General features: G+C 31.5%; 1 protein-coding gene across 2 annotated transcripts; it reads left to right on the plus strand.

Moving 5' to 3' along the window:
* The first annotated feature begins 2,215 nt into the window (after positions 1-2,215).
* Positions 2,216-9,347, plus strand: LOC103491313 (ankyrin repeat-containing protein At5g02620-like). 2 transcript variants are annotated; one of them, XM_008451198.3, is made up of 4 exons: positions 2,216-2,665; positions 2,792-3,537; positions 4,526-4,935; positions 7,955-9,347. In XM_008451198.3, exons 2-4 carry the CDS (start codon positions 3,087-3,089, stop codon positions 8,816-8,818), a joined length of 1,725 nt encoding a protein of 574 aa, XP_008449420.1. In that variant the 5' UTR covers positions 2,216-2,665; positions 2,792-3,086; the 3' UTR covers positions 8,819-9,347. The 2 variants fall into 2 exon arrangements, with proteins under 2 accessions (XP_008449420.1, XP_008449421.1); XM_008451199.3 differs by having other exon boundaries at positions 2,302-2,706.
* The last annotated feature ends 3,847 nt before the right edge of the window (positions 9,348-13,194 follow it).

The raw sequence follows: 13,194 nt of genomic DNA on the forward strand, positions 1-13,194 counted from the left end.
TTATCAAAAATAGTAAATTTAATAAACTATTTACAAAATATAAAAAAATTTCAAAATCTATCGATAAGAAGTATCAATAGACATTACTATATTTCTATCAGTGACATTGATAGAAATTTATTAGTTCCTTCGATAGAATAAAAGATTTTGCTATATATTTGTAAATATTTTAGTTTATTTTACTAAATTTAAAAATATTCTCCATTATTATGCAACGAAGTTAATCGATATGACGATTAGGAAGAAAAAACAATTAATATATATATATATATATAGAGAGAGAGAGAGAGTAGAATTTAAAATGAGAGAAACGTTGGTTTGTGATGGTACCCTCAGTTTGACTTCACCTAACCAAGGAGAAAACTTCTAGAATTTAATTAATTTTTCAAGAACATCAAATCTCAGCCAAAGTTAGTCTTTAGTTTTGGTTTTTATTTATTAGTTTGACTTACTGTTAGGACAGTTTTTGTTCCATTCATTTAAATCTCAATACAGAAGGAACCAAAGAAGCTTATAAGGTTAGTATGACCTAAACAAAGAAATTCTCTTCTTCCTACGATGTGTTAACCTCCAAACATTATGTCACAAAAATGGGTTTAACTCAATGATGTTTTCTATAGGTTTTCTAATCGATTTTGTAGTCATACTTCCAAAAACAATATAAAACTTTTAATCTAAAAAATAGGGATAGTTGCAAATGTAGCAATTATATTCAAAATAATTAAATATATAGCAACATTTTAAAAAAATTGCAAATATAGCAAAATCTATCAAAGTCTGTAAATGATAGACCATGTAGCAAATGTTGGTCTATCACTAATAAACCATAAGAGTCCATCAACGATAAACCATAAAAGTCTATCACTGATAAACCATAAAAGTCTATCAACCATAGAAGTCTATGACTGATAGACTTTGCTATATTTGTAATTTTTTTAAAACATTGTTACATACTAAATAATTATTCTAAAAATAGCTACCTATTATAATTATCCTAAAACGTCTAGTTTAACCCACTGATTTTTTAGTTTTTAGTTTTTTTTTTTAAATTAAATTTATGCAAACATATTTTTACACTTTTAAATTTACTGCTTTATTGTTTACTAGATATAACTACGTGCATCGCACGTGTTTTCATTGCATAAGTCGGACGAAAAAGTCTTTATAAATATGAAAACACAATAAATAAATTTAAGATAACAAACAAACTAATAATATTTGCATTTACAATACAATTAAAAAAACTAGTCAATCTCAATCTCTCACAAAAGAATAAAATAGTTAAGTAAATATAAATACAAAAAATATTTAAATAAAAATTATTTAAAAAATGGTAAATTTGACAAACTATTTACAAAATATAACAAAATTTCATATCTTATGAAGAATAGACATTGATAGATACTTGATATACTTCTATCAGTGACATTTATTAACAGTGGTAGAAGTTTACCCGTTTCTAAAGTTTTTCTATATTTTACAAATATTTTAGTTATTTTATTATATTTAAAAATATCTCATATTTAAATTATTAAAATTATTCCAAAAAATAATAAATAAAATCAAAAACAAATTATTTATCCTCAAAGGAAAAAACCACAAATCCTGGATAAAACATTTTACTGTTTTTTCTTTTTTAAAATTTGAAAAAAGGTATATTGGTTGAAGGGGTTTGAAGGTTGAGTTCATTAATTGAAGTTTTATTTAATTTGTCTCAATCATAACCCACAAAATGTTTGTCCAAATTTGGACTAATTTGTATGTTTGGTCCTTTCTGTGTTGACCATTACAAAAACAAAACAAAACAAAACAAAACAGTTTGATTCTCATACATACACATATACATGCATGTTTAATTCCTCTCCTTTTTTTTTCAAAAAGCCAACTTTATGTTTAGAACACTTAAAAAGTATATACTTTTTACTTTTTAAGCACTTTAACAAGTCTATCATCAAACACATGGTTACATCTTTACTCTTACTTCTTTAGTATAATATAGATTCATACCAGCGTTGTTCGTATTTTTCTTTTGTCATGTTTTAAATTTCTATTGATAATTGGATATATGAAAAGGAATTGGTTTTTTTTTTGAAAGGTGTGAACTAATATAAGAATACAGAGAGTAGTCAGTATGACGATGATTACCCAGATAAGAGAAAGTAAAAGCAAAAAAGAGGATAAAAACATCATGACGTGGGAAATAGAATCCCATGATTTGGTTTTAGGGAGTGGGGAGGAGAAAGGCGTGTTTGGCTGAAAAAGGTTGACGCTGTAGTAAACAGGATAGGAGAAGGGAGAGAGAGAGAGAGAGATTGATTGATACGTGCGATACATGTGGAAATGGTGGTTGTGGTGGTTCTCACTCTGTAATGGGTTTTTGGATATTTCTTCATTTCTTATTACTGACAGTATCTATCATCTTTCTTCCCCCTTTTTTTTTTCTTCTCTCTTTTTACTCCTTTGGATGTATTCGAATAAATTAAAAACAGAGCCCCAACAAGTGCTTTTGTCTCTCCTCATCTTCCATTTTTCATTCTATGCTTCTTCCTCAAAACGTGTTTCTTCTTCATCTTTCGTTCTCATCTGGTTTTCTTCTTTTTCTTTTCCATCTGGGTTTTGTTTGCTGATACGTCTTGTGGGTGGGTGTTGGAAGCTCCAGGCTGAGGTATTGGGTGTTTGATTCTACTCTCTGATAGTCTGATTGTGGTATTAATTTCTTGTTTTTAGCTTTTTTGGTTTCATGGGTTGCTGTAATTTTTGAAGTTGAAAATGGGTTTTTTATTGCTGGCAGGAGGAAAGGAGGAATGATTTGAATTTTGGAATTCAGAAGCTTAACAAGTGTTGTTCAGGAAAGTACCAAATCGATTGACTTTTAAGCTTTTCTTCTATTACTTCCTAAATCAAGCGATCTGAGAATCGATCGTTGATTGATTTCTAGTGTTGGGTTTTTTTCCACCCACCATGAGCAATTAGCGTTAGGTTTTCGGGGCTGTGGAATTTAAAAATTGGTTTCAACCGAAGAGGGAGTTTGTTTAATTCAGATTTACTTGTCAACTGATTTGCTGGATGATCTTCTGAATACGATCATGGAGAATAGTTTGAAAGAAATATCGTTGGAGAAGCAACCAAGCTCTCGTGTGGTCATGGAGAAGCAGAAAAGCATTAGAGGGTTCATGGAGAAGCAGAAGAGCTTTCGGATGGTGATGGAGAGGCAACTCAGTTTCATGGGCGGGGAGAGGAAGAAGACGAAGGAATCACCTGGGAAACGTGGGGATTCACCACTTCACTTGGCAGCAAGAGCTGGAAACGTAGTGAGAGTCAAAGAGATTCTTCAGAATAGCAATGATAAAAATGAGTCAAATTCATTATTGTCAAAGCAGAATCTCGAAGGTGAGACTCCTCTTTATGCAGCTGCTGAAAATGGGCATGACTTCGTCGTTGCAGAGATGTTGAAATATTTGGACCTTGAGACTTCATTTATAGCTGCCAGAAACGGATATGATGCTTTCCACGTCGCAGCGAAGCATGGCCATCTCAGTAAGAACCTCTATTGGTGATTAAACTATTGCAATCAGATATCACATTCGATCATAATAGCATGTCTTATTGTCAATGACTTTAGGGATATGCCAATTGCTCGATAAATGTGTGTCTATGTATCTGACCTTTTATCAACTGTCAAATAGTATTTGACTTTATGATTCCACCTTTATTGCTCCCTTCTTTTCCCCTCAAATTGAAAAATATGTTTATTCTTTTGGTTGATTTGTAAACAGGGTATTGCCTTTGTTAAACTTGCATCTCAACGATGGTTTACGAAGAGAACGAAGAAACACTTTAGTTTGAACAAGTAATAGTTTGTGTTTAATATGCGTTAGACAGAATACACACAAATCAAAACTTTGAACAAACTGAATACAAGTCCGACAATTGGTGGCCACGTGTCAAGCACATGTTAAGCAGATTAGACTAGTGTTCGACTTGTCTCATGAACATTTGCCCTTGTTGGATACACAACTAGAATCTTCAATCTTCTATTTATATAGGGGAAAAAAGCATACATATCTGATAGAGTTCTCATACATATCTGATGGAGTTTATCGTTGTTTTTGGGTCATTATTGAAACCCCTTTCCTCTGTGTCAAAACTCTATTTAGCTATTGGATTTTTTAATATAAGTTTTAAATATATTACTAGAATCTTCAGATATGTATGCTTTTTTTCTTAGGTACAGACCTTTTATTTTCTGGTTTTTATTTTTTGATGGCATAAGATTTTTTGTCAAGATCTTACCTGATTGCTGGTAATGGTCTGCTTTCACTTTTTCTTTCTAGATTTACTTTTTTGACTTTTCACGAGGTTTTATCACGTTTTCAAATTTATCAACCAAAAGAGCTGAAATAATAAAGGAGAATCATCAGATATCTTCTTCCTCAGAATATTGCACTATGACATCAACCTTTTGTTGTTTTCTTTATAATTTTATTTCTTTTTGATGCCCTTTCTGATCGAACAAATATTGCAGAGGTGTTGCAGGAACTTCTTGATGTATTTCCCAACTTGGCCATGACCACAGACTCGGTCAACTCAACTGCTTTGCACACAGCTGCCATGCAGGGGCACATTGATGTGGTAAACCTCCTTCTCGAAACAGACTCAGAACTTTCTAAGATAGCCCGAAACAATGGAAAGACTGTCCTTCATTCAGCTGCCAGAATGGGCCATGTTGAAGTTGTTAAATTATTAGTAAGAAAGGACCCAACCCTCGGATTCCGAACTGACAAGAAGGGGCAAACCCCACTGCACATGGCTGTAAAAGGGCAGAACGATAGCATTGTGATGGAGTTACTAAGACCTGATCCTTCAGTTTTGACTTTGGAAGATAACAAGGGTAATACAGCATTACACATTGCAGTGTTGAAGAGACGTACTGAGGTAAACAATCTATTTTGCACATCTTTATAGCTTTAAAAAGCGTTCACTTGATGCAAATTTTGCTTTATTAGTTTGATATGGCATGGATGCTTACCAAGGACTTTCGTTTAGTGAGCCATTTTTCTTCCCCGTTCAAAATGACATTAGTCCACCATTTGTTGTTAACATAATTGGGTTCCCTGAGATTAAGTTTAGCAATGGGTAATAATGTGTTCAGTGTCTCGTTAGTGTTCTTTAATCTTGAAAATCCAATTACTTTAATAGATTGTGGTTGAATCTTGATTAACTTCAAATATACTGTGATCCATTGGGTAGCCTATAGTTATAATGTTGTTATCATTTAGTTCCCGTTTGTTAACTATTTGGCTTTTGGTTTTTAAAAAATAAGCCCATGGACACCACTTCCATCTATTAGTTTTTAGGGTTTGTTACCTACCTTTCAGAAATGTTTCAAAATTAAAGCCAAAATTTAAAAACTAAAAAAATTGGTCTTCAAAAACTTGGTTTTGTTTTTAAAAATTGAAGAAATCAAATGCTTACATAGGAATATGAAAACCATTGGTAAGAAATCAAATGTTGTAGGGTCATATGGGTTGTCCTGTAATATCAGTCGAGGTGCGTGTAAGCTGGCTCGGACAACTACGGATATAAAGAAAATCGGAGAACAAAAGCACAATTAAAAAAAAAAAAAAAGTTACCCACTGGCCATGGTGATTGAATTTGTTCAGTTTTATTTTATATTTTCACATGCATTAAGAGAACTGTGTGCTGCAATATTATATATGTATATATTTTTAAAAGCTCGAATTCTATCAATATCAATAGAAAAACAAACAATGAAATAAACAACCTAAGGAACACACAGACATATAAATGCCCCAAAATTGATATAATGAATTTCCAATATCAATGGAAAAACAAACAAGGGAATAATGTATTTCCATTTGCCTCATCACGGCTCCTAGCTTCCTCTTGGTCATCTCTCTCTCTCTGCTTTTCGCAGATTATTCTTTAGTTTATTTTTATTTCCATGAGTGTTCGGGCCAGCTTATGCATACCTCGACTAATCTCACAGGATAACCCGCTGACCCTACTACGTTTGGTGTCAAGGTAACTCATAGGAAAATTAATTTTAGGTAGGTGGCTATCAAAGATTGAACCCATGATACTATTTCTTGTGTTCCTTGGATGTTTCTTCTATCATAATGAGGCTGTACATAAGTTATCCTATTTGTATTTATTATACTATCAATGAAATCTTTGTTTCCTTTTCAAAAATTTAAAAAAATGCCCCAAAATTGTTGTTGTTTCTTTTGTTTTCTGAGAAGGTGGGGGACTTAGAACTGCATTTGCCCAATTACAAGAATCCATAGGAAACTCCAACACATTAGATTTGAGTCTGCAAAACTTTAAACCCTCCTATTCCTATCTAACTATATGGACCAAACCACTTGTAATGACACCGAGGGACTTGTAAAAAGCGACCCACATTGAAGTTAGAAAAGGGCAAAGCCTGAACTGAAGATTTATATCCTACAAAAAGTTTTTTACAACACTTCCCAGTTTGGACTTGACCTGAGAGCTAAAAACCTTTGATGACATCAAAAGTGTTGATTTTCCCCACACTACCAGCCAGGGAATGAAGAATCGAACTGTCTTCAGAATTTCAACGTCAAATGATAGGTTATAGGAGAAGGCAACTCACAAGATTATCAATAGAAAGCATATCATTGAAACCTAAAATCAAAGTGACCCTCTACAGAGACGAGAAGATTATCAATTGGGAAACAATGCCTGGTAGAGAATAAAGATACGCAACAGTACTGGATAGAGGATCTTTGTTATCCCATGATCCTTCTAGAATTAACATCCTGAGTTCCATCCCACCTGCAAATGTGTAACAACCAGTTCTTATAATTACTCTATTTAACGAAACTAAAGAGAGATGCCAAACCCTTTAGTCAAAGAGATGTTCTTTCTAAGCAAGTTCCAAATAACCAGGCGACCCATGCACATTTCTTTTCACTATTGACCACATGAGGCCAACCTTTTTCAGACACTCCCACAAATAAATTGTTCTTCAGTTCCTAATCTTTCTTGGTAGGAACAAAGGGGTCATAAACATTGACAAGAAATAGTGAGTACTTCCACTCAAAGCTAACAGAAGAGTTAGATGACCTTTTAAGGAAAAGGCCTTATCTTCTTTGGAATAAAGATGCTTCCTATAACTTTTCATCATTGGTTCCCAAACATAGGCTTCTGGGATTTTGATCAAGTGTGAGACCCATATGATTGGGGTAGCTGGTCAATTGCACGTTAAATCTTACTTGCTGGGCTGCAGTCTTATCAGATTCGACTTTGAAACTTCTGTATAAAAAACTACTGTAGTTCATGAGGCCCTCACAAAGTTGACAAGGACTACTTAAGGCACCTATGTGACTTGATCTAATTGGTCCGGAATACTCTTAGTTAACATGATTGATAAATACTCAAGGCTACTTGGCAAAAGATCTTTGGGGTTCTTTGTGGAGGGAACTGCCGATCTCTTATCTAGCCTTGTAAATTTTCGTATACAGTCCATTTAATAATAATAGTGGTAATGGGCTGAAATTCTTTACGTTAATTGCCTCACGTCAAAAGACTATAAAAAAGTCTCAATAGATGATGACTGAAAAACTTCCCCAAAATTTTTGAATGACTCTGAATCCTCACCCATATACTCTGATAAAAAGTGAATCAAAGATCATCAGGGTGAGGACATTAGACAACTCTTTTAGTTTGGTCTGTTTAGCTAGCCACTCCTAATATTCTTAATTGACTGTAATGAAAGGTTATCTAGCTAGAGCATACAAAGAAGAGAAAAAACTTGCGAATTGGTTTTTCTAATCATTTTCTGTTTTATATCAAGTTTAATGCTGATGTTCATTTTGTCTATCTAAATTGAAGAAAAAGTTCAGCTTCAATTTTTAATTCTCATACTGGATGTCGGCTTTATTTTGAGATCTTTATATATTTGCAGAATGTTCGTTGCCTATTATCTGTTAAGGGAATCAACATCAATGCCATCAACAAGAATGGAGAAACCCCACTTGACATTGCGGAGAAATTTGGATCTACAGAACTTGTAAACATTTTGAAGGAAGCAGGTGCAGTCATTTCCAAAGACCAGGGCAAGCCCCCGAGTGCTGCCAAGCAACTTAAGCAGACGGTTAGTGACATAAAGCATGATGTTGAATCCCAACTACAGCAGACCCGCCAAACCGGTTTTAGGGTTCAGAGAATCGCGAAAAGGTTAAAGAAACTTCACATTAGTGGTCTCAACAATGCCATAAACTCTGCAACTGTTGTGGCTGTTCTCATTGCTACTGTTGCTTTTGCGGCTATATTCACCGTACCAGGCCAGTTTGTCGAGCAGAAATCGAATGGTGAAACTCTGGGACAGGCACATATCGCTACAAATGCAGCTTTCATCATTTTTATGGTCTCCGACAGTATGGCATTGTTCATTTCCCTGGCAGTTGTAGTTGTCCAGACATCTGTGGTTGTGATTGAACAGAAGGCAAAGAGACAGCTGGTTTTTGTAATTAACAAGCTCATGTGGTTGGCTTGCCTCTTCATTTCAGTTGCCTTCATTTCAATCACATATGTGGTTGTTGGGTCAAACCACAAGTGGCTAGCGATCTGTGCAACTGTGATTGGTAGCACAATAATGCTTACAACAATCGGTTCCATGTGCTATTGTGTTGTTCAACACAGGATGGAGGAGTCAAAAATGAGAAGTATTAAGCGAGCGGAGAGCAGATCTCATTCCTATTCCATGTCTGTTGTAGCATCAGAATCAGAGTTGTTGAATAACGAATACAAAAGGATGTATGCACTTTAAAGGTGATTCATATAGAGATAGGATACAAAAGCATGTAACTATTACCAGGTGATGGTTTATCTTAGGTTGTAGTAACTGGTTTCTGCCACTCATCAACTCGGTGATTTTGGTGCCGGTCTTCAATGGCTATGGAGCTTTTGACATGCAACTGGGAGCATGGATTACTCGATGGTATAGAACACCGGCAACGTTGGTCCACGTTCGCCTGTGATCTTTTTGCATCATGCTTAAAAAAGAGCATGACAGCGAGGATAATAAACACTAGAACTTCAATGCAGATGATATCCAGATATTAGAGTATGGTAACAGTTCACTTATGTATATGTTTATGCCTATCTACCATTTCCAAACGATGATGGTGTTGAGGCCGATACCGTCAACACTGGGTTTATGAGGTTGTATCGGGCCATGCCAGTGATCAATACTGTCACGTTTTGGGTTTGTAGATATTCCATTGAATCTTTATACCATCACATACTGGGTCTGCCTACGTATTATTTATATACCATCTGCTCTCAATTTTCCTGTATATTCCATGATATGGTAAATTTTATTGCCTGAATATCAGTTTTCACTTGAAGTTCTTGATCAGTTTCTTACCAAGGTTTTCATCTCACATTCTTACCTAAAGTAGTTTCAACCAACCATCCTAAAATGAGAAATTTAGATCTTAATATATTGAAATGTAAAGATGATGCAATACTGGATAAATCCAGTTCAAGGTACTTGGGAACTTTCCCTGTAAGCATATACAGTTATTTTATACACAATAGGGATGTTTTAAAGCTCTAACACAATGGAAGAGTCAACACCCAACTCGAAATTAATTTAGAATCTTCGGTTTCTAGTTTTTCTGTTTTTAAAATTTTGTTTTTGATATCATATTAAAATGTCTCATACCAATAAAGATAGTTGTATGTACTTATATACCAAAGATCATTTACTTAACCGATGTAAAACTTTGGTTGATTCACAACAATGAATATAAAAAGTAATCATCCAATTGACCAAAATGAAAATAGTTCGAATACTTAATCTCGGGAAAATACTAAAAGAAACATGTGTAAGAGAAATAAATAAAAAAAAAATTGAAAATAATAATAAAGAAAAAACAACACGTAATATCCATAATATTTAGGAAAATTAAAACATAAAATTTGCAAGAATATCAATTAGATACTGCACTAATTACATATGCCTAAGTTTGGATTTTGACTCACATTTACTCATAAGGGTTTGGTACATGTCTTTTTTATTCTGCATGTTTCCTTCTAAAATGAATCGAGGAGGCATCTAGAACAAGGGATGACTTATAATAGATCGGATATTATAATAATATAAGGATTATAATAATTTGCGTTTGTAGTGCAAACTATTATAATCTGTGTTGTTATAGTCAATGTTTGAAGTGCAAACTATTATAATTTGTGTCATTATAAGTTTTGTTTGGAAATTATCATAATCTGTGTTATTATAAATTGTGTTTGGGATGAAAAAGTGTTATAAACTAGGGTTTTCACTATTTTTTTTTTGTCTACATACATAATGTACACAAAATACACAAATTCTTTCGATTGATTTTATTAAATATTGTTAATTATGATGTTCATCTAATTTTTTTGTCATGATACATGAAATATACATTTTTTTCTTCTAACTGATTTTATTAAATCTTGTTGTTTAGGATGTTTATTTCTTTGATTACATTTTTCATAAGTCACTACATATAACAAAAATAATTTTAGGAGAAAGTTTAATTACTAATTCTTCATTTTCATTATTTAATTATTAGTCTTTTTCATTACTTTGGGTTTTTTTCGATAATGATTTTTAAAGAAAGTATAAGTTTGTTAATTTTGTAAAAGTTAAAAGAAAATTAAAAAATTAAATTTGATAAGTTCTTGGGTGATTTTAACCACTACATACTATATTCTTTTTTAAATATATTAGTCATATTATCATTGATTTTGATACAAATTTATTCTTTTTATGACATAAATTTATTCCTTTTCTTTTTCTCTCTTTTATCATATTGTCTTTCTTTTTATAACATAAATTGTCTCTTAAAAATATGCATTATAACGTATATTTTCTTCTTCAAATTTATGATATAAATTTGGTTCTTCAAATTTTGTTTTATGCTACATCTTTTCATAAAATAGAATTTCAATGAAAAATTAGAATTAGAATTTTTTTTGAAAATTATTCCTTTGATTTATTTGGAAATAAAAACTAAAAAAAATAAATAAAATTTGATTCAATGGAAATACAAATATAGTTTCATTTCATCCACTATGCACCTAATTACCAATATTTATTTTTATTATGTTTATTTATTTCTATAGCAAACATTGTCAAAACTTGTTGATTGTCCGGTTTGTTTGTTTGTTTGTTTTTTCCTCTTCGAAAACTGAAAATAAACTGATAAAATTATGAATTAATATTTTTGCAAAGTTTTAAGCAAATGATTTTTCATATTATGGTTAAGCATTAACTGTTTTACACAATTTTCTTAAATTTTTGTAAATAAAATTTTCCTAATTTATTTTTTCTAAGTAGCTTTTATTATGTTATTTTTGCAAATGTATCTTTCCTAACAAGCCATATTTCTAAGTACTTTTTGTAAAATATATTTTTTTTAAATTTATTTGTCCTAACTAGATTTTTATTTTGCAAATATATCTTTCTATAATTTCTTTTTCCTAACAAGCCATATTCCTAAGTTATTTTTGTTTGCAAAGTAGATTTTTTTTTTAATTTATTTTTCCTAACAAAATTTACTAGATGAATTTTCTTGTGGCGTAATTAAAATTTGTAAAATATATAAAAACCTTGGAAAAGTGAGAAATAGTGACGTAGGAAAAATGGTCGGAGCGAGGAATAGTGACAAAGGGGGAGTGGGAAATAGGGAAAGATGAGAAATAGAGGAAGAAGTAGAATAGTCTTAATCATAATCCTAAGGGGCGTTTGGGGGAAGGAAAGGAATAAGGGGAAAATGAGAAAAGTGGAGGATTATGAAAAGAAAAAGATTATGATAATCCTCAGGGGAATGAATAAGTGAGAAGGATTATGAAAAAATTATTATAATTCTTGCTTGAGGGAAGGATCGTGACAAATTATTATTATTATTATTTTAAATTCATACTCTTAAATTTTTTGTTAAAATTCGTATTATAAATACAATACACGAATAATTGTATTTTAAATTTATCGAATTCGCTCATTTTTAATCGGAAAGCATGCTCGATAAGTTTTCGTAAAAACGATGTCAATTTTGAACGTTTTGTATACAAGCGTTCCATGTCAATAACTTAATCGATGTTTTATGAGCGAAAAAAAAAATTATACCTCTTTTTTTAAAGTGACGTTGTACTTGCAATATCGAGAAAGTACGAAACATTAACAATCGATTTAAACAAACGACAAACAACATAATTGCATTGAAACAAAATGAAATAAGGGAAAAAAAAATTATGACTCAAAATATAGTTAAATGGTGACGTCAATTACATCGGAGTTCATGCGTAGGCAAAATATGTATTTGATGGCTAATACAACTAAACTTTTAACTTTTATGTATAATAGTATATATATATATATAAAGAGATGTTAGACACATAACTTAAAAAAGAAAAACATAAATGAAACTATTGATATTTTTAAATTTTAAAAAAGCCATTTCATAAACTTTTATACACTTTTTGAAATATGTATAAACTTATAATAAAATTATAACCTCAAGAAATTTTGAAGGTGTCTTATCCACTAAAATACCTTCAAATTTATATTTACAAGGCAGATAATTATAATTGGGATTCAAACTTTTTAGTATTCTATAATATTTTTTTATTATTTTTTTTAAATGGGTTTTATCCTACTGCTAAATTATGTTTAAATCGCCTTAAATTATTAACCATATAATGAAAACTTTTAATACTACACTAATATAGAAAAATAACTATTGTAATAAAAAAAAATTATAAAAGAAGGTAATAAAATCAAATGATATCTAAAATGGTGTCAAATTATTGAATGAAGCAAGTATTATCGATCATTTATATTATATTTGACGAATTGAATTAAACGTGTTTATTTAACGAAAAATAAAAATAAATAAACAAAAAGTGTTACTAAGAATAAAAAAAGAAAAGTATATATATTATATATTAAAAGAGAGAGATCGAGAGAGAAAGAAAGAAAATGAGAATTAAACCTATTGCTTTTCTCCTTATTCCTTACTTCAAACATGAAAAGGATTAGTTATTTCTTTTCACCGTTCAAATAGCCCATAGAATTATAATAGTCCGTTCCACTTTTTCATATTTTGAGGGTCAAAACAACCCTAAGTTTCTATTATCTATTGATTGAAAAGTTCT

The sequence above is a fragment of the Cucumis melo genome, chromosome 5 (genome assembly GCF_025177605.1).
Source record: "Cucumis melo cultivar AY chromosome 5, USDA_Cmelo_AY_1.0, whole genome shotgun sequence".
Classification (NCBI taxonomy): Eukaryota; Viridiplantae; Streptophyta; class Magnoliopsida; order Cucurbitales; family Cucurbitaceae; genus Cucumis; species Cucumis melo.